Source organism: Notolepis coatsorum, assembly GCF_963971535.1.
Source record: "Notolepis coatsorum genome assembly, chromosome: 19".
In the NCBI taxonomy this organism is placed as follows: domain Eukaryota; kingdom Metazoa; phylum Chordata; class Actinopteri; order Aulopiformes; family Paralepididae; genus Notolepis; species Notolepis coatsorum.
The window spans coordinates 78,541,907-78,568,688 of record NC_140183.1 but is presented as its reverse complement, the minus strand read 5'-3'; the positions used below and the strand labels follow the sequence as shown (position 1 = coordinate 78,568,688).

The window sequence follows — 26,782 nt, the reverse complement described above, 5'->3', positions numbered from 1 at the left end:
TGGTCTGGGATTGCAGCCTGTCAATGTATTGGGAATTCAAGTAGATGGACGTACTGTGTAACCAATCAGAGAGCTTGAATAAGCTGTGGCAAACAGGAATTGAAGCAGAAGATTGACTGCCTTGTGTATTGACACGACATCATGTTATTCTGAAAGTTAATGAACACCCTCGTTCTGAGTATCAGCCAGCAGTTAATTTAAGATGAGATAAGATGATCCGTTAATTTGACATAACGTTAGGCCATAGACAATTTGTTAATTTCATTCCATTTGGGTAACGGACCTTAAACTTTATATTTGTTGTTAACACATTCCCCGCCAATCACGTTGTACAGCGTTATTGCCGGCCATGCGTTGTCTGCCAAACCACGCTGTACAGCAATATTGAGATCAATATTTCATTTTTTCGCCATGGCATTCATAATTCATATATACACCTCCGGCGCTGCAGCTGGACCCTACGGCTAAAAAAACTACGGCTCAATACCGCCGCCTGATGAATGGTCGGGCGAGTTACACTGGTAAACAGGATATGGCTGGTGTGCGTCGATTAAATTCATCCGGCCGTCAGATATTGTCGCAAGGCTCCCGACAGACACTATAGTACATATCGATCGCTTTATAAACTTAATAATCAAAATGATTTCGGCGTTTATTGCGACATACAAACCGGAAATGGACCTAGCCTAGGCGATTGACGTCGTATACCTGGGATCTTTCACCGCCAGTCTCATTGACGCACGGTAAGAGGACGCTGACGCTATTTTCAGCCCAATTGTTTATTCTTTTCACTGCAAACCGATCTGATCAATATATCACCCATACTACATAAAGCATTTACTGACGATCACGGAATTATAAACGACCCCCCCCCCCTTTCATCCGCGCATGATGACGCATAACGTATAGTATCATATACAGTTGAATTTTTTAATATAGCGTGTATCGGGAATAAACGGCTATTGATAATCTATCTGCGTTTATGCCTATAACTCACGTTCTATGAATTACTGCAGAAAACGATAAAAACATACTTGTGTTTTTATGTTTCCTGGTCACACATTAACACATTTTCCTATTTGTAGTCCAGTGTGCTTCCCGGTCACACATTTCTTTTCATAACCATTGTGAGAGTGGGTTTTAAGCAGAGCCCAATCGCTGAACACAGGAGAGGAGAATGGAGCGTTTCAAGGGGTTTTAATGGTATTCCCGAGCAGGCAAGAATTACATCCAGAAATGTACAACAGGTATCAATAGGGGGATAACGGGGACAGGCGCACTCCAGTGCCACTGCAGACGGGAGACACGGTTTCGTGTTTGAGAGAAGGAGCTGGAACTCCTCGGTAAGCTCCAGGGGGGTCCAGACAGGAACACGCTGGCACGGAGGTCCTGGGCACAAGAGAGGGAAGTTAGTACAGGGATGATCACACGGGGATGCCTAGCAGGTCTTCAGACTGAGGCGTCGTACCTAGGTAATGATATTAACACCACAACGACTTCTGGTCAGCGTCGTCCGGTTGAAGTAGGGTCCTCATCATCAGGGGATGGGATACAGCTGTGAGGAGTGAGTGCCTGACAGCGTGTGACCAGGGGATGAAGTGCAGCTGGGTTGAGTGACGGGAGGTGAAGGGATGCTGACCATATAAGGGCGTGAGGCTTCCGTGGTGGAAGGAAGGGAGGATGAAGAGGAGTGCGTGGTGGGAGGAAGGGAGGATGAAGAGGAGTGCGTGGTGGATGGAAGGGAGGATGAAGAGGAGTGCGTGGTGAATGTGAGGGGAGAAGCAGGGGGAGTGAAGTACGCTCTCGCCGTGATTATGACCATGTCATGCCTTTTGCAAGGTTCACACTGGTTCTGACAGAATTTCTTTTAACAGCTTGTGTTAATTGTTTTAGCTTGCACTTTATAGACACAGCTCACCACCTTTATCACTGTCGTTGTGTGTGTGCACATGCCGTGTGTGTGTGTTTGCACACAACATCAATCAAATGCCCATTGCATTTCACACCGCTTGCTTCCCGTCGAGTCATAGCTCGCCACCACGCCGAGCAGAGTATTTTGACAAATGCGACACACAATGTAAAAAGAAATATATGGATGGAGTGGGCGAGTATTTTCTCCTCCTATGAGTGGAGAAGAGGGAGAGAGAGGGAAATGATGAAGAGCATGTAAATGGTTTTATTAGACTGTGATCAGGGTGACTGATAGAAAGGGGCACCCGGAGCGCAGTCTGACCCCCCCCCCATCGCTAATGAGTCCCCTCATTGCAGCCCATGATTGCGGCTAGAGATTTCAATTAGGAGGCATGTGTGGAAGCCTGAGCTGGGTAAGAATAGGCCTTAATTGCACTGAGTTATCATCTGGACTTGTGTAATTGAGCCCCCATCTTGAGGGGCAGCACGCGTCTGACAAATTGATTTAATACCAAGAGTGATTCTCCGTCCCTAATGGTGCCGGGTCGCGCTACCCATGGGGCCACAGGCATTCAGGCAATTGTTCTGTGATTACTAACTGGCCCTGTAATCTTTCTCTCAGTCTGCCCACTGGAGAAGGCTTCAACAACACACATACACACACCCACACACACACACACGTTATGGCTGGGCGATATGGCCTAAAAATAAAATCTCAGATAATTTTTTTTTCAATCCGATTTCCGATTTTAATCGATTTCTTTCTCTTGAAAACTAGAAACGCCTAGGAAATCATTCAAATAACCTTTGTTTTTATTTGACACAAAAAAATTATCAAACCAAGATGAATTTCCCTATTGGGATTGAAGTGCAAACCTAACTTTCACCAATCTTCACTTAAAAAAATAAAAATAATAATACATATATATAAAAGGTTACTCTTGATCAAACAAAGATGAATGTCCCTATTGGGATTAATAGTGCAATAATAGCTTTTTCACCAAACTTCACTTAAAACAAATAAAACGTGGCTCTTGATCATCAAACAAGAATGAATTGCCCTATTGGGATTAATAAAGTGCAAATCTAACTTTCACCAAACATCACTTTTTGTAAAATAAAAGGTGAATCTAAAAAAATATATAAAGTCTTTTAATTTTAATTTTTTTTTAAATCAATTAAAATTTTTCAAAATCATCCTAGATCATTAATTCGAATGAATCGGAAAAATCTATTAATCGCCCAGCCCTAACACACGTACACACACATGATCTAAGAGGGTGTAACGATGCAACCTCACAACTAGGGATCTCCGATATTATTGGCCGATATTGGCATTAAAATGTGATATTGGAAAATATCGGTACCGGTTTAAAAAAAATATTTTTTTAATTTTTTTTACATTTCTATAACCTTTATTTACCCAGGCAAGCAAGTAAGAACAAATTCTGATTTTATTTATAGTCAAAAGTATGCATAATATGTTAATTCCACAACAAGACATATGTAATGTTAATTACCTGAAATTATTCAGTTTTTGGGGGAGGGGAAACCCTTATCGGTATCGGTTGATATCGGTATCGGAAATTAAGAGTTGGACTATATCGGTATCGGTAAAAAAGCCAATATCGAGCATCCCTACTCACAACGATTAATTTCGATTACGATTATTCAGGCAACGATTCAATGCATCATGAAATCTCTTCATTTGACCACGATTTGATTAATTTTCGATTAATTTTTAGTACACAAATGTGGCTGGGTGAACTGATTCACTCAGCATGAATGGACTATAGGTCAATAAAAACAATACACACAAAAAAAACCATTAAAAAAAATAATTTTATTTTGATTATAATCGATTCTAACATTTTCAAATCGATGCAGTTGAATGAATCGTCACATTAGAAGCGATGCATTTCGATTAATCGATGCATCGTTACACCCCTAGTGCCCATTGTTCTCTGTATATAGTATCCCAGAGTAGTATCCCATACTTGAAGTACTTATCGATCACAGGAAAAAAGTACATATTGTACGTTATGTTATAGCCATATAGTACTATATTGACGTATTTATGAAAATTAGTAATATATTGACAAATTTATGAAAATGTACAATGTGTATTACAAATAAGTTCATGCATTACATATTTAAATGTGACTCTTAATGTTTTCAGAAAACGTTTGAGTTTCCCTGCTGGGAAACCAACTAAGGGCGCTCGCATGAGAGGCAGGTGCCTTTCTCTCAAGGCTGAGACACACCTTTCTGACCGCCTCGTCCAAACCCTCATCAGGGTGCTGGGTGTCTTAGTCTAGTATAGTGGTGAGAGCACTTGGTTGGTCCGTTTTGGACTTTTGCCGATCTGAAATGTAAATATACTGTATTACTTATACAATAAGTAAATATATTACTTATGGCTCTATAATATAATGTACTTTATGTAGCTTTTTTCCAGTGGTCGATTTAGTTCTTTAATTTTGTTTTCTGGTGAGACCGTGTTGCTTACACATTTGGGAGCTCTTTGAGGTCCTATAAACAGGTTTGGCTAGTTTTCCCAACGTTTGGAAGCAGCTTGTTTAGACTTGTTTAGAAATTATTTGTAGGCCTAATCACATGAGAACCTTTCTTATATAGGTCAAACATGTTTTATAGCCACATTTTATGGATCACACTCGGCAATATGATACATGAATACATTATGTATTTGGACATTTTTATGAGCACAAGCAAAGCTTTTGTCTTCCCCTCCTGACCTATTGCGGAGTGAGTTACATAATTGCAAAGCATCAGTGTTCCATGTCAACCCCCCCCCCCCCCCCCCCCTCCCGCAGGACTGGTCACACTGACACTGTTTCCCACACTCCTACGCAGAGCTGCCTCTACGTCACAGCCTGCTAAACACCTAAACGGAGCAAAACACTTTTACCAAAATGGGTGTATCAGTGGAGGTTTCTCTATGACAACACGTGAAACACAAATTCACTCATAATTCATAATTATTATTAATTTACATATACCTATATATAAAAAAAAAAAACTATATATATATATATTTTTTTTTTAAATTATTATTATTATTTTTTTATTATAAATGTTTTCCTCTGTAAAAAAAATGCCAGTGATTTTTTTTTTCTTCAAAAATGGCCAAAATGTACAGCTCTGAGCAGGCCTGCACTGCAGTATTGCCTGCAGTAATTATTCGTGAAGAAAACTTCACAGGTGTGACCCATTGTTAAATAAATAATAAATAACAGCGAATCAAAATAGGCTATTAACTTCATCTAAGCACGGTCTGTGCAGTTAAACTCTTGTCATTGAATGGAGGATTGATTGATTGACAGCCCTTGACATCCAATACACGGAGGTTGAATATGATTGGCAGCCTTGCAAATCCAATCAGAGATTTCTGCATTGCAAAGTCAAAATGGGTCCAGCTGCATGTGAGGAGGATAGGTTTAGCTCGGGCCAATCTCAAGTTTCTCAAGTTTCTTTATTAGTTGTCATACAGAAGTACAGAATACTTTTATACAAAATGTAACATAAAGAAGCATTTTGTATAAAAGTATTCTGTACTTCTGTATGACAAATAATAAAGAAACTTGAGAAACTTGAGATTGGCCCGAGCTAAACCTATACTCCTCACATGCAGCTGGACCCATTTTGACTATGTGAAAGTTGAGACTATGAGAAAGTTGTTGTTTAGTAGTTAGTAAGCTGTACAGCTATAACAAGTCAGGCTAAATTAAACTTTGCACCAACATTAGGACCGAAGTATAAACCAGCAACTGAGCAACATGAAGAAGTGGATTTATGCATCTGGATCAGAAAAAACGTAAGTAGGCTACAGTGCTTGTATGCTAACAGTAGCTAGGCAGCTTAGCCTACATCACAATGATAATCACCAAGCTAACTTACTGTACACACTGTAGGGCTGGGCAATTAATCGAAACAGAATCGCGATATCGATTCATAGACCTATGCAATCTAATTTCTAAGTTATGACTATTTTCTTTTTTTTTTTTTTTATTATTTTATCTGGGTTGAACATGATTTGTGGAACTCCCTCTGGTGTTGTGGTCGTGGTATTCACTGACCTTTGGGAAGTATTTCGACATGCACATGGGTATCTTAGTGGTGTAGTCGTGTATCTTGTAGACCAGGCCCATTGCAAGTTGCTGTACTCTGTCATCTACTCTAAGCCATCCTAGGTTATCAAAGTGGACAGGGGTGAGGTGGGTTTTAGGAGTAAGGTCAAGCAGTAGTCTGACCAGTTTGTTTTGTGATGTTTGTAATCTTGTTTTTAGTGCCTTTGAGGTGCTTTGGTACCATGAGGTGCAAGCATAGTCGTAGTACCCTTGAATGAGTGCTCCTGTTAGAGTCTTCAAGGTATTCTTGTTTACCAGAGAGGAGATCCGGTACAGGAATCTAGTTCGTTGGTTGACTTAGTTTTATTACATTGGATCCCATTTTGTCACAGGAAAGATTTGCCTCTATAGGATGGAACCCAGGTAGGTAATTTCATCTTTCCTTTTAAGATAAGATAAGATATTCCTTTATTGATCCCCTTGGGGAAATTCAGGCATCATAGCAGCATGGGGGAAGGGGGGGGGGGGTACAGGTAGTGAAAACAACACAAGCAGTGTAAACAAATAGGTCAATATAATTTACTATCTAACTAACTGAAATATACATTATTCATTATTCACAGTATCCACATAAGGTGCAGTATGCATAAGGTAGTGTTATTGTCCTACTTGGGTTCCTATTAGTTCTAGGTCGATGTCTGGCAGCAGTCGCTGCCCACTGTTGTGGAGCCTGATGGCCACTGGTATGAAGGACTGTCCGAGGCGGTTAGTTGAGTGTCGGGGGGGTATGAGTATGTGGCTTCCTTGTCACCTTCACCTAATTATGTTTTGATCTGGTCAGGTGCGCTGTCACCTAAAATGTTTTGATCTGATCAGGTGCGCTGTCACCTAATATGTTTTGATCTGGTCAGGTGCGCTGTCACCTAATATGATTTCATCTGGTCAGGTGCGCTGTCACCTAATATGTTTTCATCTGGTCAAGTCCGCTGTCACCTAATGTTAATATGTTTTCATCTGTGTCCACTGACACACAGTGGGGGATGTTTTAAAAATATTATTTAATATATAATATAATATAATAATTTGTGCTTCACCTAAAAATTTGGTCAGCAGCCTCCACTGGGGTGTATATACATTAGTAACAATAGTAACCAAGAAATCAAGCTTGTCTGAACATTTAAAAGTTATGTGATGTACAGAAAAGTAAACAAGCTATAGTGCTATCATGCTATGTCTTTTCTGTGTAAGGAAACCATACCTTTTATGGCTGCGTTTATCATTGTCTCCATGGACACAGTGAATAAATAGGGCTGCACAGATGCCATGAAATAAAATGATTAAACTTTTTTCGACTCATTTTTGCTTCTTATTTATAAAGGAGACACAAGAATATATGGGGCTGACCCCGATTAGTTGAATAGTCGAATAATCGATCGAAAGGAGCCGTATTATAATTTTTTTGTATCATTCTTTCCAAACGCAAAGAGGCCTAGAAGCGTGGCTAAAGCTAATGGCGCGCATACCAGAGAGGCTAACTGCCTCTCTGAAAACGGGCACTGAAAGAGGATTTCACCCTAATGAACACACCGACTAGACTAGACAAATATCAAGATGTATCCATCAGTGGACCAATTGCATGCTTTCGCAGAGGACAAGAAGCCTTCCGTCGACTCCTTCAGACATTAAGCACCCCCCACAGCCCAAATGGAATGATAAAAATAAAAAAATTAAATTTAATTTCTTTTTGCATTGGGGGAGTAGTCGACTGTCAGTCGACTATCGGCCAATCAAAGTCTACTATACAAATCCTTAGTCGAGGTCAGCCCTAGGGTGGAACAATAATATCAAATTATTTATTCAATATGTTAAGTGAAAATAATACGCGTATATATATGTAGCACCGGTTCGTTTTACTTCCTGTTTGGAAGTATCCAAGTCTGTTTCCTTTGGCAGCCTCTCCATGGCAACCGCTCACAGTGTCGTTATTTTTAAGTGTTGACAGTGACACGGATCAGAGTATTGAGGGAACGAATGAGATGATACTTTGCTATATGGTGTCTCTGTGCTCAGTGCATCTACAGAATCTGGTAAAAATTGTGGAGCTATGAATCACAACAAGAAGGTCCTGGGTTCAGGACGACAGTGGCTGAGGAGGTAGATCAGTTGTCTGGTAGTCGGAAGGTTCCCGGTTCGATTCCCGCTCCTCCCGGGCACCATGTCGAAATGTCTTTGAGCAAAAAATCGATGATTTCTCAAACTTAAAAGGTCTTGAACGTGCTAACCACCAGACGTCTCAATCACTCTAATTTGCTGAATGTATAGCACCCTTTTCAACTCCTCATCGTTATTTTCATACATTTGGGGTAAAACTGGTGATTGTCATCTGTGTTGCCTTGGATGGTCACAGCTTAAATGCAATGATTGATCTCTGCCAGAATTGATCCCTTCCTGCAACTCAAAATGGATTCCCAACTGTTCGAAATGCCAGCCCCAAGAAGACGATATTCTTGCTGCAAATCTGCTTTACTCGTAATAATCCCTTTTTCTCTCTTTTCCCCTCTTCCCTGACCAGGGCCGGAATGGGCAACACGAACGGATCGACTTTTTAACCAATCAAGAGAAGATGCCGTCGAAACGGAGGACTGCCGTGGTGATCGGGGTTATCGTGGGTCTTCTTGTTCTGGCAGCGGTCGCAGCCTTTCTCATATGGCTGTTTGTCTGTGAGTACAGTTTTAGTGCACTTGCCCTTCTGCTAACAACACATCTATATCTGCTCCTTACAGCATAGAGTCGAAGCAATAAATACGGTCCTTCCAGTTGCCAGTGTATTAGCAACTCTCTTCATATAAGGAATCTAGCTAAACATGTTGTTGGATACGGATTAGAGGGAAGAGGGGAGGGGGGGGGGGGGGTGGGGTGACCTCCTGTTCTTGCGAAATATGTGTTAAATGTGACTCCGCTATAATATATCAGTAGTACATCCTCGTGTTGGGGAAATAGACGGGAATGTTCGTTTGTCTGGGAGAAAAGCCAGGTCTCTATTCCGGAAAAGAGGAAAGAAGGGAAGGAAGAGAAAGGAGTGTTTAAATTTCACTGTACAGTACAGGAGAGGGACAAAAAAGGAGAGCGGGTTTTTGTATTATCATTGAGACATAGACAGAAGCAGTTATTTGGAGTCAGATTTAAAGGCCGGCCGGCCTATGGGGTTTAGGACAACTGTGAATAAAACCACTTCTAAAGGAATTTGATCTCATTCCTATGCTTTTTTTTGGCTCCATTTTATAAATTTTTAAAATGTTCTTATGTACTTTAGATACTATTGCTACCATGTATGTATGTATATGTGTTTCATTACATGTATACCGTAATTCCTCTAATAGTAACCCAGGCTTGTATTTGTTTCAACTGTAGCGGGTACCAGGCTTGTATTAGGAGGAGGCCTGTATAAGAGGGAGGCCTATATTTCAAATTTTCAAACGGATCATAATGAATAAATCAACATTTTGTGTCGGTTTGAACCCAGTAAAATGTACTGTGTTCATTTATTGAAACTAAGTACTGTATGAAATAGTAAACCGTGCAATTACAGGTGGTCACTGGTCATTTCAACGTTTTCAAAGTGAAATCAAGTAACTAGCTCAGTATGCAGCTCAGTATATTAGTAACCCGGCTTGTATTAGGAGGCCGGCTTATAATTGCTTAGCTCAAGAGCGCACCCGGCCATTAATAGAGACCCGGCTTGTATTTGAGACCCGGTTACTATTAGAGGAATTACGGTATATATATACATACATACAATTATTCGCTTGTTCTATTCTCCATCCATCTATCACCCATAGCAACACTATTCTCACTGACATCCTGATGGGGGATCCCCTTTGAACTGCCCATCTGAGGTTTATATCCTTCACGCCAAGTGTTGTGTTTTTTTGTGGTGTTCCTCATCTCCATTGGGGAAACAATTTTGTTCTGGATCTATTGTGAAAAAAAAATCCCATGGGGGCAATTCCTTGTGATTTTGCGCTATACAAATACATTTGATTTGATTTTTATTAGATTTGATTGGAACAACAAGGTTCAAGGGAGGATTTGAAAAATCCACGACACCAGAACAAAATGCTCTCTTGTGGTCCTGGGCGATTGTTTACTACCTCAAAAGATGTGCCCGGCCCAAGAGAGTTGGACAGTCTTTAGTCAAATCTGTGATACGTATCTGTGATACGTTCAGTGATACGTTTTGGCACGTGTTCGTTCTACTGCTGCCAGGACAGCCGAGCCATCAGAAGAACATTTACTGCTAAGTGCTAACCTTGAAAGCTTGCCTCTTTGATGTAAGAATCTAACAGTAGTTTATTTGGATTTTTTCATTTCCCATTAATGTTAGCCTGCTTGACAGGCTTGAATTCCTCTATCCTTAATAATGTAGTTGTGAAAAGATCAGCGCTTCACTTTCGCTCCCATGTTAACGGGCGCCGCTGTTCACAACGGCTGCGTGCGGGCGACTCGCGCGCGGGAAGTGCATTTTTTCGCTTCGGTTGGAATTTGAGGAGTGTGCCACGCTAGGGATGGGTACCTTTCACATTTGAACCGATACCGGTACCGGTACCTGTGAATCGATACCGGTACCCAACGGTACCTTTTTTCTGTACTTTAGTCTCAAGAAATTTAATTTACCTACCTCAGTCGTAAAAAAATAATCCAAACTTCAAATAACTACAATTTCGACAGTTTTCGGCTTGTCATTGCTCCGACTGCTTTGTTGTTGAATCAAGTCAAATCCTAGGTAAGCATATATTGTGCGTGTGAACGTTGACATGAAAAGAAAAAAGTAAAAAAAAAAAAAAGTAAAAAAAAGGTAGTACCGACGTGTTTCGGTTCGGTACCTCAAAAGTACCGAATTCGGTACCCATCCCTATGCCACGCGCATTTTCACAGAAATACACTCAATATCTGCATTATTACCACACATATAGATGTTGTTCAACCAGCTAATGTGTCTGTATCTTTCCCAATACAAATAAACCATACTGAGTGGAGTATAGTCACACTGATTTCATCATTCTAAAATTCATTCTAACATTCTAATTAATGAGATAATAACGGGTTATACATGCAAAATGGACAATTACAGAATAGAACACTGGAACTGGAAATCTTAAAAAAAAATCTTCAAACGGGGACTGACTTTGCATACAGACTAGGCATTTACAGCTGTTCCGATGTAAATCCGTGCGCTTCCGCCTGCTCTGAAGTCGGACTCGGCGCGGACGGCCATGCGTGTGTTTTTTTTTTTTATCAAGTACCTTTCGCTCTCCTCTCCCTCTTCTCCCGCCAGTCAAAGATGCTGATTCAGAGGCCACCCTTAGTGAGCAGCGTGTGGCTGCTAAGCAGGTGTTCAGCGGACACATGAAGCTGGAGAACATGCCATACAACCAGAAGCTGGAGGATACCAAAAGCACAGAGTTCCAGGTGCTGGCCGACGACCTGGAAGAGATTGTGAGTCTAAACCAAGTTGTGTGATCATCAATCATGTTATTATAACATGCCATTTATCGTCCTGTGTTAAGCTCGATGGGTAGAGTGACCAGCGCTTCCAGAATGCCACTAACGCTGCCGGGGGTTAGGGGTTTCATTCCCATTGGGGTCATTCTATTGTTCATTATCTATCATTCATTCATTCATTCATTCATTCATTCATTCATTCATTCATTCATGCATTCATCAGTACTAATTCGGAGCGTGTCTAACTGCATACAATATTACATCATACCCGGAGCCTCGAGGCGACTTTGGTCCATAGGATTGCCTATACAGTTCACAAGCAGTAGTTTACAGTTGACTTCATAGTTAATAGTTGACAACAAGCGATACACAGTTTCGTTCTCCCTCTAGTCTAAGGATCAGTTGTAGCCGCCGGTCACAGCGGAGATGCGTTGTAAACCGGTGTCTCCTGGTGCACACAGATTGCTAAAGGCAAAAATGTGCGTGGGTGGAATAAAATGGTGTGCATTCTCTTTGTCATTCCACTCAACGGCACCTCCTGTTATTTAAGGTAATGGAGATGTTTGTAGCACCACTCTGGAGCACAGCGTGGCAGGACGCTGTTAACTTAAATCACATCAACGTTACGCAGTCTAAGTGAAGGGCTGCAGGAGTTGGCCGTGCTGGATGAGCGTGGAGCCGGTCTGACTGAAGATACTGTGTTACTCGGTCACAGAGGAAGAGCTTTGCACTCAAAACAGAATGACGGCTTTTAACACTTTCGCGGCCACTGGGGCCCGTCTAATATACTGTAATGGTTGAGGGCCAGCTTTTGTAAACAAACGTGTGGCTTTTTGTACAGCTAAATCTATACTTTATAGTATTGCTATCTGTCCATTCTCATTGTCAATTGAGTGCATAAACCGTCCCTTCAAAATGGCTTAAAGACAAAAAAAAATGCATCAATAGATTCTCATTTTATAGCGCCGTGAATATAAGCTTTATAGCGGATTTGGGCTAGTATATTTTCTGGAAGGCTAGTTATAGAGCTAATAGCTGCTAACGTTATATCCAATGGCATTTCCGTTTTACAGATGCTACAGAAATAACTCAAACTGCATATGATCCGGACGATCCCAAAGCATGTATGCATGAAAGGGGGGGGCGGGGGACGTCGTTTATTATTATTGATTACCAATAACCGTGTTCGTCTAAGTAGCCACATACGCTGGTCGGCTGGTTGAGTATCATAGCAAGCTCTGATCGGGCTGTAATTTACGTGAAAAAGATCTTACCATGAGCCGGTGGGACCCCTCCGAGCATTTCCCCGTTATCGCCTTCTGGCAGATCGATATGTCCATTGGCTGATGATAAATCCCCTTATTGCATGGTGAAATCTGCGATTCGAAATGTAATCCAAGCTACAGGCTGCAGATCCAGAATCGTGCTACTGAAAACACCATTGAAAGAAAACAAAGAGACTGATCCGTTCGCCCACAGGGCACATTGCAGTAGCGCGATAGCGCCCCTAAGAGGATCTGGCCGGTATTGCACATTGTCAAATTCATAGAGTAGGGAAGATCTGCACGGTGGTGTAGTGGTTAACACTGTCGCCTCACAACAAGAAGGTCCAGGGTTCGATTCCCGCTTGGGGACCGGTTTCCATGATGCCAGTTACCCAGGTGGGGTATCTCCCAGGCCTTTCTGTGTGGAGTTTGCATGTTCTCCCCGTGCTCGCAAGGGTTTCGCCCCGATAAGATAAACCCAATGGAAAAACATGCACAACAACAGATTGCTAACGCTGTGGCGTCCTTGACGAAGACGGACAGGAGCACTTGGATTGGTCCCCTGGCGCGGCTCACGTTGACGCCTGTCTGCTCCCGGCTGCCCTTGGGGGGGAAGGACGATGGGATGGGTTAATCGCAGAGACGAATCGCATCAGCGATCCTACAGAGACAATGCATGCGTGTGTGTGTGTGTGTGTGTTGAGGATAATTGCATGCCAATTAAAGACCTCTGAGCAGGTCCTGCATTATTATATTATTATTAGTGCTGTCAGGCGATTAAAAAAAGTAATCTAATTAATTATAGGATTTGTAATTAATTAATCTAATTAATCGTATTTTTATCGCATAACCATCGCCTGATATTCTATATTCTATAATCATATTTCAAATTGCATGTGTCCGGATGGCAGAATTCAGTACTGTATCTACAAAACCTTCTGTTTAATCATCTTCCATCTATTAATTTGCTTAGATTTTTCAGGTCTGGTCAATTTGAGCATAGTGTTATTCACAGTCAAAGATTAAAAAAAATGTATTGATATTCTCATTTGGTTCATTACAATTTACTCAAAATAAAATTTTCATTCAATCAATCACCGCGCAGATTGATTGATTGAATGAAAATGTTATTAACAGATTGCAGAATGGGTACAATACAGTATGGCTCAATACACACAATTGGGATGCAGACCAGAGAAAGACTTTCGTCTTGTTTACATCAGGGTCCCCCATTTTTTATTCATAATGAATTGTAAGTAAGGGTGCAACTTGCACCGTGCAATCCATTCTTTGTGGATCTAGCCCACAGTATTTCTGACACTGGGAATACATTCCCTGAGATTCATAGATGTCCCTAGAATCAGATACCAAGAACATGCAAATGAACCATATTAAAAAAAAAGTCTGTAAATGTGTATTCTACATTCTTATGGAATGAATGAGATACAAAAAAATATATATTAAAAAAAAAAAAAAAAAAAAAATTGTAATTAATTTTGAGTTAATAACGCGATAATTTGCTGTGTAATTAATTAATCTAATTAACGCAATAAACTGACAGCCCTAATTATTATATTATCTGCAGTGCCGCTCTGCGACCTTGAACAGGTTATTAAAATGGAATAAAAGCAATAACAACTTCCCACGGATATCTCCGTGATTCTGTCCACAACGCATGGATTCGAAAGCCGGATATATCCGTGCTTTGTCCCCAATGTGTTAACAGGGTATCTGTGGGGTATTAAAAAGTATTAAATTCATAATTCTCAATTTAAGGCCTTAAGAGGTATTATAAAGTCTTCAATTTAATTTGCACATGTATTACATTTGGGGGGGGGGGGGGGTGTAGGAGATGAAATAATATTAAATATATTTTTTTGATACACTTTTTCTCCTGTTTTTCTCAGATTTTCTCCCATCCCAATTTAGTCGTTATGCCAATTCCCCCCTCCCCTTTATGGCCGTTGCTCGCATGTGCCCCCCACTGGTCGGTCTAGGGAGTCCTGAAGTCTATCAGATGCTTCCTCCCTCACATAGGAGACAGCCAGCAACCTCTTACACCTGCCAGCATGGACTCTCATTGGTGAAGTGTAACGCGTGGGAGGTCACACTACCTTCACCATATCCCTTCTTTGCTGTGCAGGCGCCCTGACCGACCTGTAGGAGTCGCTGTTTACACTGACCAGAATACCACCCGGGCTTCCCTTCCGCTGACTCTGCCAATTGAGCCAGTATGACGGCCGGCCAAGCCGGAGGCAACGCTGACAGCCAAGTTTTCAAGTTTCTTTAATAGTTGTCATACAGAAGTACAGAATACTTTTGTACAAAATGCTTCTTACTGTTGCGCTCCAGAGACTGTGCATGACAAGATAAGTATGAAATAAAACATAGTAAAAATAGTAAAAATTAGAAGTAAAAAAAGAGGTCACAGTGTTCAGTTTAGACATATGTACAATGTTCGTAGACGTAGTTACCATACAATATACAATACTGTGCAGTGTACTAATATACAATACTATATAGTGCAAGGCATAAATGGACGAGGTGCAGTTTAGGTACAATTCACAGTAGGTGTACGAGTTGTAGTGCAAATCCTTTATCAATAAATATAAAGTGTAAGTGTGTTTGTGTGATCTAAAGTGTGGAGAGTGGGTGCTGCAGTGTGTTGTTTGTTTGAGTGAGTGTGTGCGTGTGGGTGTGTGTGCTGTGTGCATTTGATGGTTGTTGCATAGTGATTATTGTTCGTTTAGCGATTATTGTTCGTTTAGCAGCCTGATGGCCTGGGGATAGAAGCTCCTTCTGAGTCTTTCTGTGCTCGCCATAAGACTCCGGTATCGCTTGCCTGACGGCAGCAGTTCAAAGAGGCAGTTGTTCGGGTGGCTCGAGTCCTTAATAATTCTCTTAGCCTTCCCCTTGCACCGCTTGTTGTAAATGTTCTGGAGGGTGGGAAGCCCCCCTCTAATTGTGCGTTCGGCTGAACGTGTCACTCTTTGTAGTCTGCTACGGTCTTTTGCAGTGCTATTCCCAAACCAGGAGGTGATGTTGCCGGTCAGGATGCTCTCTATTGTACATGAGTAGAAGTTCCTAAGGATCTTCTGACTGACTTGGAACTTCCTTAGGCGCCTGAGGAAGTAGAGGCGTTGTCGTGCCTTCTTCACAACACTGTCAATGTGTGTGGTCCATGTCAAGTCCTCGGATATGTGGGCTCCGAGGTACTTGAAACTGTTCACTCTCTCAACTGGTGCCCCGTCGATGCTGAGGGGGCTGTAGTCCTTGACCCCCGACCTCCTGAAGTCCACAATCATCTCTTTTGTTTTGCTGACGTTCAGGGAGAGGCAGTTCTCCTGACACCACTGTGACAGGTTCTCTACCTCTTCCAGGTAGGCCCTTTCGTCGTTGGCAGAGATCAGGCCCACCACTACTGTGTCATCAGCAAATTTGATGATGGTGTTGTTGTTCCGCTGTGCTACGCAGTCATGTGTGTACAGGGAGTAGAGGAGGGGGCTCAGAACACAGCCCTGGGGGGCCCCTATGTTGAGCGTGATGGATGAGGAGGTGCAGTTGCCGGCTCTTACCACCTGGGGTCTGCCCGTCAGGAAGTCCAGGACCCACTGGCACAGGTCATAGTTCAAGCCCAGGTCCCTGAGCTTGGCTATGAGTTTGGAGGGGACTATGGTATTGAATGCTGAGCTGTAGTCGATGAACAGCATTCTCACATAGTTCCCCTGCCTCTTGTCCAGATGTGATGCTGCTGTGTGCAGCACATGGGCTATGGCGTCCTCCGTGGACCTGTTGGGGCGATATGCAAATTGCAGAGGGTCCAGGTTGATGGGGAGGGAGGAACAGATGTAGCCCTTCACTAGCTTCTCAAAGCACTTCATGGCTATGGAGGTGAGGGCTACAGGGCGGTAGTCGTTGAGGCAAGCGGGCGTAGATTTTTTGGGTACAGGGATGATGGTGGACTTCTTCAGACAGGTGGGGATGACGGCCTGTTCCAAGGACAGGTTGAAGATGTCAGTGAATACCGGGGCCAGTTGGTCGGCACAGACTTTTAGGACGCGGCCGGGGATGCCGTCCGGTCCTGCTGCCTTCCTGATATCCACTTTTTTAAAGATCCGTCTCACCTCATGCTCTGTTACCCTGAACACTGAGTCTCCATCAGCAGACCCCCCCCCCCCCATTGCCGTGGTTTGTAGGCTGGTGTTGTTGTTCACAGCCTCAAACCTTGCATAGAAGGAGTTGAGATCATTTGCTAAGGAGATGTCACTGTTCAGTTTGAGGGGGGTTCCTTTGTAGTCTGTCATTGTTCTGAGGCCCTGCCACAAGCCGGATTCGATACCGGTGTCTCTTGCGTTGGTGACGAGCGCTTAGACCTATATAATATAATAATATTAAATATATGAAATGTTTTTGTATTCAAGTCGTTGACGTTTTTGTATACATTTATAAATGTATATTTACTGCATCTATATATATATATATTAGTGCTGTTAATAGATTTAAAAATTTTTACTAATTAATCTCACAATTTTCTTTAATTAATCTAGATACAAAATCGCATTTTTCTACTTAAGACCGAAGCTTGTAACAGATATTTACTTGAGTCAAATCATGGAATTAACTCACTGGAGGCCAAACCCGAGATAGTCCGTGTTAACTCGCCATGCTCTGGGCGCCAAACCCGAGAAAATCCGGGTTTTAATCCATATTTCTTTTAAGATAAGATAAGATATTCCTTTATTGATCCCCTTGGGGAAATTCAGGCATCATAGCAGCATGGGGGAAGGGTACAGGTAGTAAACACAACACAAGCAGTGTAAACAAATAGGTCAATATAATTTACTATCTAACTAGCTGAAAAATATATTCACAGTATTCACAGTGTCACATAAGGTGTAGTATGCATAAGGTAGTGTTATAATTTACTATCTACTGAAATATACATTATTCACAGTATCACAGTATCCACTGAAATATACATTATTCACAGTATCACAGTATCCACATATGGTGCATTTTATTAGCGATATCCATTCATTTTTCATCCATCCAGCCTGACGTTATCATTGGGACTGGGTCTGAGCTTGCAAAGGGCAAATACCGCCCCCTATCGTCTCCCGGATGGTATTGCACATCATTGGATTGGATTGGTTGGGACAGTGCAGCAAAAAAATCAGTCCGGTCCAGGTTTGACTTCTCGGGGATGCAGCTGGATACCATTGCATTGGCTGTGGGGACTGGGAGCAGCATGGATCTTTGATATAACGTTGGATCAATAAACGCGATCAATATTTGGAATGGCGATCAGGAATTGGATTCATCTTTTTGCATGACATCAGATCTGAAGTAAGGCCTTTATGTTACGAGTCTTGGGGCAATCAGATGCTCCTATCACCGCTGTGTGTGTGTGTGTGTGTGTGTGTGTGTGTGTGTGTGTGTGTGTGTGTGTGTGTGTGTGTGTGTGTGTGTGTGTGTGTGTGTGTGTGTGTGTGTGTGTGTGTGTGTGTGTGTGTGTGTGTGTGTGTGTGTGTGTGTGTGTGTGTGTGTGTGTGTGTGTGTGTGTGTGTGTGTGTGTGTGTGTGTGTGTGTGTGTGTGTGTGTGTGTGTGTGTGTGTGTGTGTGTGTGTGTGTGTGTGTGTGTGTGTGTGAGGTCGCGCCGACCAAAGTACAGAGAACTGATTTTTTTTACACATACAGTATAATAGCGATAATCTAGCATTTATTTGAAAACGATTGATAAATCAAGCGACAAATGGCACAATTTCTAAGGAAATACATTTAAGCTCGCTTTGCTGGGGTTTATTGAGATGAGACAGAACGCTCTAGAAATATATTGATATTCATCACGGTATAAAATGGAAATGAATGTATGAAAAAATTATCTGTTTCGTGCATTTTGACTGGAAGCAACTCATTGACGACCACACATGTTATTTAGATCTATTGCTATTATATTTTATATGTTTTATGCACTCGCAAATAAGTCCTTTCCTCCATTGGATACAGCATTGGCCCAGAAGGGCATCAGCAGAGGGCGCTGTTGGCCCTGAAAGAGTTGATGTAGAATCAACACAAAGAAAGTATATTTAGATTCAAAGACTATTTTAATAGCTTTCTTTGATCTTTGAATATAGTTTCTCTCCTGTGAAATACAAATGTTCAACACAACCATCAACATTGACTCAGCTTTAAAGACCTCTTTCTTATATCCGCGGCGCTAACAGAAATAAAAACAACCCAGGCCTATGTTAAAATGCAGATTAGCTTAGAGGACGATAATGTCCTTTATGAACTACCAGTAATATAAATCATATTAACAACAAAAATGTGTTCCATCTTCATGTCAGATCATTTTCAAAAAGGTGCATGAGTCTATGCAAAAAAAGAACAAGCAAAGATACTGCTGAAAGTTCAGAACGTTGAAAAATGTTCACGCCATAGATTAATCTAGATACACTTTAACAGCCCTAATATATATATCCTTTTCTGTTTGAATATACCTGCATATAATCCTTCTATATACCTACAGTACGTACACCTGCATCACTTTACATATTAATAGTTTATTGCAGAGCTTGGTGGCGAGAGCTTGTATGGAATGCACAAGAATTTAAATTGGAATTGCAGCCGCCAGTTCAGTGTTGCTATGTGTGTTTTCATTCTTTTTTTGCTAATATGGTCGTGAAATTGGTATTCAATTAAGCTCTAAGTGGTCTTAAATGTAACATGTTGAAATCTGCAGATACCCCGTTTGAAATATGAATAGTATTTTTGGCTGTTTGGTCAGGCGCCAGATGCACATCTGCAAGGCCACCGACAGGGTATTCATTATTAAATGAATGGATAAAGCCTACCAGTGTTGTCTTACAAAACTAGAGTTGTGCTACAACTTCATCCTCACAAGAGGAAATTAATTCACTCCTGTCAGACTGGCCTTGAGGATAGCACCACCTATATCCATGGAGTCCCTCCACCTCTCTGTGGAGAAATTTTTTCTAATGGTGGTTCACCTCCCAAGTGAGATGGGGGTGTGTGGGGGGGGATGGCACTGGGATCACATTTCATTGTGCCGACTTTAGAAACGGACCGCTTTGGGCCCATCTTGATATTCTACGTCAACATCCTGTGAACAGTCTTCCTCCTCCTGCCTCTCCCTGGTATTATCACTGACCATACAAATGGTTTTGGTTTGTTTGGTGCAACATTAACAGACAATTAAGTTAGTAATACAATTAAATGGAATATATAAACTAAATTCAAATAAAGGTACAATAGAATATAGGACAGGGCTGTACAATTGTGCCGGATGTAGTAGAGTATAGACAAAATTATGTCCCAATTGGCAGTGTTAGCGGGCGGGAAGCCGGTGGGGTATGTGTCCTGATCGTTGCAAACAGTGACTCCTACTGGTCGGTCTGTTCAGCAGGGTGGGGATCTGGGGGAAATAGCTTGAACCTCTGCACGCGTTACGTTCTCCTCGCTGTCGGGTGAAAAGAAACGGCTGGCGACTCCACATGTATCGGAGGAGGCATGTGATGGTCAACTCTACACCCTCCCCAGGCCGACAGTGGGGCAATGCGCGTAATGACCAGGAAGGGAATTGGCATAACGACTAAATTGGGATGGGAGAATTGGATAGAAAGGAAAAAAAAAGCTAAGTACCGGTATGAACAGTGTGACCTCTGACATGATGGTGAACTCTTCTTTAAAACCGTGGCTTGTACTAGTGACTTGTACTTGTACAGATGACTACCGTGTTTGCTATAGTACGCTGCCCACTGTAGCTGATGGCAAGGGGTCTAATTGGGACCGTTTTCTCGTCATGTACGGCTATGCATGATGCAGCAGTTACATATATCTGAACATGCTATTTCGTACTTACAAGACTTCAGGCCGCCACGGACTGGGTAGGACTGTTAATTCCATATATTCTTATGTATGCACTGCAGCAGTGGTACTCAAAGGAGCATTTCAGTCATAAACAAAGCAAAGCAGGTCCTGGATCACAAATCACTTCACATTCTCTACGCTACTGTTCACTAGTTTCACCATATTTAACTTACTGCGTTGAAGTCTGGGGAAATAATTATAAATGCTCATTACACCCATTAACCATCCTACAGAAAATGAACTGTGCACATCATTCACAAGGTTGGATATCTGGAACATACTCATTCACTTTTCTTACAGTCAAAATTATAAAAATGTACTGATATTGTAATGTATCAAACTGCACAAATAATGTACAAAGCAAAAATGTATAAACTCCCAGGAAATATTCAAAGACTGTTCAACGTGCAAGATGGGGGTTACAATTTAAGGGGAGCATTTAATTTCAAAAGATGCAGTTTTCGAACGACCATGAAGAGTCTTTGTATTTCAATATGTGGAGTAAAATTATGGAACGGTCTGATTGTGGAGTTAAATAAAATAAAACACAACACAGTTTAAAATAAAATACAGTCAAATGGTTTTACAGAGATGAAGAAGGGGTTTGATAACTGGCAATATGTATGTATATATAAATGTATATATGTGCATATGTAGGTATATAGTTGTATATATGTATTAAAAATCGCTAGAGAAACTACAGGGTAACATACAGTTTGGCAAATATTAATAAGGTATTATTAAAAGAATGTATTGTTAACTAAGTAAATTTTTCAATGTAAGTCTAGTAATGTATGAATGAGTAAATAAAATATAGTATGTTCTGATGAGTAAATAGGGGTGGGATTAAATAAGTGTATGCTTCTTCCCACTCCCTTTCAAATATTTAAATGAAAAACAAAGTTTTGTTTGACTTTTTTGGTTCTTTGTTATTTTTTTGTTTTTATATACATTTATTATTTGAACGGCTTAAGGCTATATATGTACTTGATGTTTGTTTGTTATGTTGCATATTTGAAATAAACTTCAATCAAATCAAAAATCAAAAGGTGGGTCGGGGATCCCGTCGAGGGGGTTCCAAGGGGTCCCAGGAAGGGAATTGGGAATAGCTGCATTTCACTATTCCATTAACTAGAAGTTGACGGAAGATGAGAAGATATATATATATATATATATATATATATATATATATATATATATCCCCTGGTATCTCAGCTCTAATAGAAATATGTACTTAATCATATCTAACAATACAAATCTTCTCAGTCGCTGACCCCCTGTGGCCTAAGTGTTGAACTACAGTAACACTGGACATGATTGAGTCAATATTGATATTATTTATAAATGAGTACTACTGGGTGTAGTGGTAATCAGATGTATCTACAGAGTTGTAATATTAATATGTACAGTGATACAGGTATAAAGACACTATGGCCAGCAGCATAACTACAGATGAAGCTTTTAGTTTTCCTGGGCGCTTTGCCGCGACGTGAGCACGGTTATATCACGTCGTGGAAATGAATTAGGAACCCAGGCTGCTGTTCTATTTTATGCCGCCAGGAGGCGCAAAGTCATTAGACGGACGCTACAACGTCCTACACAGTATACTGTATAACGATCTGTATGTTTTGTTGTCTAAAATAAATACCATACCATGTCTAAAGCAATGTTGCTGAATAAAATAATTAACCAGTTAAAACCTGTCGAATGGAGCAGTCAATGTATATATTTTGTGTAGATAGCTAGGTGGGCTCTATTTATAATGATATATTTTGTCTAGTACCGTGGTCTAGTGGTTTATCCCCATTCCTTTCAAGCCGACGCCCGGGGTTTGATTCCCAGCCCTTTCTAATATTTATATATTTTTTTATTATTTATAAAATTAAATTGCCCGCAACAATGTGCATAATACAATAGTAATAATATATAATAAGAATCCAACCAATACAGCGACATTGTGCAATAAACAAGTAAACAAAGTAGGGCATATCGGCATTTGTACATGAGTTATTCTGAGTCAACTTATTGTCTGTTGTTGCTACGCAACTTCACTTGACTTGAAAAGACTTGATACCTCCCCCCATGCCCAACGATTAAAAATTAACGTTATTAAATGTATATATATTAATTCATTTTGCGCGAATCCACACTTCATTTCCCAGACCCACTTTGTTTTGAAACAACCAATCACGTTGCGTGATAGCACGAGCGATCCACAGTCAGTAATAATGTTACAGCTGAGTTCACGGCGAAATGTAAAATGCTACCCAGATTGTTGCGTTTCGTTATAAAAACTATGCGGTGATAAACAAAAAACGAATCGCAGTAAGAGTAGGTAAAAGATATGTATAGATATAGTATCTACATATATGTACAAATATTTATATGCCGGTACTATGTACAGACAGATGTGGATAGATATACTATACGGTAAGAATAAATATATATATATATACACGTTATATACAGCATTATTGTACATGCTGTCATACAGAGTTATATGGGTTGTATGCAGGTGTATATACGTAATTCACAAGTCACACCCGGTTCACGGTTCTTGCGGTCGGCATGGGTCCAAACTGTGAGGACGGTGCCCGCGGTCTCTGAACCAGTGAACGTCGGGCCGCTTCCTGCTTCTCACAGTCAAAGCCGTTCCAAGAACGGAGTTTTTGCGTTCTGTCACCATAGCAACGCCATTCTCGTTCATTCTCCGTGAGCTATGGCTTAGCATCTATAACACTGTGTGTCCTTGTTTTTTTTTTTTTTTCCCTTTTTCTTTTACACAGTTGGAGAAAAACTACAAGAAAGATCCCTTCCTTGCAAAATACTACACCAAATCTGTGATCACTGCCTTCAGGTAGGAGTCCACACTGCTGGGATCTTAAAACAAGGTTCAGGATCTGTATCTCATCACTAACCAAGCCCCTAATAGGACACTGAAAATATTTCTGTATTTTATATTGTAGTATATATATACTGTACTAGTGTGTATATATATATATATATACACTAGTAGTTTCAACACGGTTTGATGAACATTGTTACTCGGTTGAAAGAGTTGTGCCCGTCCTGCCGACTTGTTGTACAGAACTTGTAAGTCGCTTTGGATAAAAGCGGTCAGCTTTCAACTATATGAATTGAAAATGGGGGACCCTGATGGAAACAAGACAAACGTCTCTCTCTGGTCTGCATCCCCTTAACAATTGTGTGTATTGAGCCGTACTGTATTGTACCCATTCTGCAATCTGTTAAATGAAGTTTTCATTCATTCAGCTAAATGACAAAACATTCTCTTATCCCCTTTCTCGTCCTCCATCCATCCACGGCTCCAGTGAGGGTGTTATAGCCTACCACTGGTCCCTGTTTGACATCCCTGCCGATGACCTGGAGATGTTGCCGGAGTTTTCGGAGGAGCGGGTTCTGAGTCAGCTGGTGGAAGGGGATCAGAGAGCAGGGCAAGCGGAGCCGCCAGGGCATCACCATCACTGAAGTCACCGCCTGCGCGTAAGAGAGAGAGAGAGAGAGAGAGAGCGCGAGAGAGAGAGCGCGAGAGAGAGAGCGAGAGAGAGAGAGAGAGAGAGGGAGAGGAGGCGAGAGAGCGAGAGAGCGAGAGAGAGAGAGAGAGAGAGAGAGAGAGAGAGAGAGAGAGAGAGAGCGAGAGCCGAGAGCGAGAGAGAGAGAGAGAGAGAGAGAGGAGAGAGAGAGAGAGAGAGAGAGAGAGAGAGAGAGAGAGAGAGAGAGAGAGAGAGAGAGAGAGAGAGAGAGAGAGAGAGAGAGAGAGAGAGAGAGAGGAGGAGAGAGAGAGAGAGAGAGAGAGAGAGGAGAGAGAGAGATTTTTTTTTGATTTTATAAAAAACTTTATTCTTTACTAAAACTACACAAGATGCAACAAAACGTCAAAAACAGAACAAACAAACAAAAATCAATTAGGGACAATGATGCTGAACCTGAACCAAATTGTCACTTGAAATTTTCCCCACAGGGAAAAAAGAAACCTAAACGATCCAAAGTTCTGGGCGTATCAGAGAAAGAGACACCGGAGAGGCACTGTAGAAACCGTGTCCTGAGAAGAGCGTCTCTGTCTTCACCTTTCCCCGCGGTACAACACACCAGGCCTTTGTGCGTGTCCGACAGACTCCAGTCAAAACTTATCCCGTGGATAAACAGGGCCCGCCCTTTCAGCTGACCATCCTCCTTCAGCCTCATCACATCTGCACCCACCGTCCACCAGACTTATATCACATGGCATCGATGATGTCGGGGGCCGAAACAGAGCATGGGGATCGAGATGCATCTCTGGACCGACATCCTCATCAGACAGTGTCACCCTTGCCTCCCCGTCCGAGGCCGCCTTTTCCTCCCTGGTTCAGATGCCGCTCCAACACCAGCTCCCACTCCCCCGTGCGGAACTGGCAGCCCTCAGTGACTTCCCATCGAGCAGCTGATTCGAGAGCTCAAAGCCCTAATGAACCCATTCCGAACATCGGGTAGAAAACAACCAGCAAAGTCCGCTTCACCATCACCCTCCAAGGCTGAATCAGGAAACCGTTTATTTCAGCGTAGACCGCGATGAGCCCCACAGTCATACCTTCCAACCCTTTAACAAGGTACCAGTACCATAAAAAGACGGCAGAGACAACATCCCCCATGACGACTCCGATGAAAAGTCTGCCGAAGGAGTAATGCGTGGCCTCCCCATCGGGCATGAAAACGATACGCCCCGCTCCTGTCTCTGAATCCTCCATAGCCCCAGTCTTTATAAAATTCCACAAAAGTATAAGAGTATATGAGATGAACAAAAAAAGTCTCAGCCTCCTTTCCCCGGTATCGGGACACCTTGAAAAGTCTAGCCCTAAGTGACCACCACACCAGTCCCTTCAATAAAAAAACTCTCATTTCAGAAATAAAAAAGCAAAATAAACAAATAAAACAAAACAAAACTACACCGATTCCACTCCAGCCTCCACCACCCTGGGGCCCTGTAGCACCTTCTGCACAATCTTCCTCATCCTGTATACATCTGTGTCAACAAAACGACCATCTCCTTTAAACCTCATATGTTCCTTTGCTGCTACAACAAACACATCTATATCCGGAAAAAAATCTGTCACCTCTACACTCTTCCTGTTCTTTGTCAACTTTAAAAACAGTTTCATTGCATCTATGATTGGCGCTCTCAAAGTCATCATCACTATTCAACAACCATATCTGCCCATGAACCCCCCTGTGTACTCTGCGTACTGCTAAGTTCTCTCTTCCGACACCTGCCTTCTTAGCTTGAGAGCTCGACACCCCCCAACTACCTCAATCTTCCTCTTCTGCCTAGCAACCCCCCACCCGCCGCCCCCTCTCCCCCATTTCAATATCCTCCACTCCCTCCACCCTGACCCCCTCAACATCTACAGCTACCCCAGGTACACTCCCCACATCTGTAACCCTTCCCGCCACGACCCCCACCCTGACCCCCTCAACTGAGTCCTCTGACCCTGTTCCCTCAATAGCTACAACCACCCCAGGCACACTCCCTCATCCGAAAACCTCCCTGCCACCACCCCTCCCCCCCCTCATCCTCATCCCCTTTCCCAGTCCTTGTGTCTCAACAGATCCACCCTCCACCTCCGTAATCCTTCCTGCCACGACCCCCCCCCCCCCCTCCTTCATCCCAGCAACTGTCCTCATTATATCAACAGGTTGCTTCGTACCTGCTACACCGGTTCTGTGACCCTGCAGCTGGATACCATCCGCTGTGCTACTGACGGTCTGCACAAGGACACTATTTACATTGCTGGCGGTCTGCAGTGGGATCTGTGTCGTCACCGCTCGCTGCTTTGCGCTGCAACACTCTGCCCTCCTCTGTACCACTACTTGCGCTGAGCCCAGCCCCGCGCTCCTCTTGGGGCTGAGGCGGAGTTCGCCTTGCCCCTCTCCCCTCACTCTCTACACCTGCCACTACGCGCAGCTTCGACTGAGATCACCGTCCCCGTTGCACTATGCGCATCCGTGACTGGGAATCACCGTCCCCGCGCACTGCGCGCAGGCTAGACGTGCGCCTCTCCCCTCTTCCTCACACAATCTCGGATTAAATGTCCTCTTCCCGCAACGGAAACACCTTGAGCTCCAGAGTTC

The 26,782-nt window shown here is 42.3% G+C and overlaps 1 protein-coding gene across 1 annotated transcript in view; it reads left to right on the top strand.

Annotated features, from left to right (window-relative positions):
• st14 (ST14 transmembrane serine protease matriptase) overlaps positions 1–26,782 on the top strand; it is a 91,860-nt gene that overhangs the window by 28,633 nt on the left and 36,445 nt on the right. Inside the window, 6 exon segments of the mRNA XM_084336431.1 lie at positions 8,572–8,719; positions 11,335–11,495; positions 23,443–23,513; positions 23,989–24,088; positions 24,090–24,155; positions 24,157–24,160. Of these exon segments, the coding sequence (XP_084192557.1) occupies positions 8,572–8,719; positions 11,335–11,495; positions 23,443–23,513; positions 23,989–24,088; positions 24,090–24,155; positions 24,157–24,160 (550 nt within the window).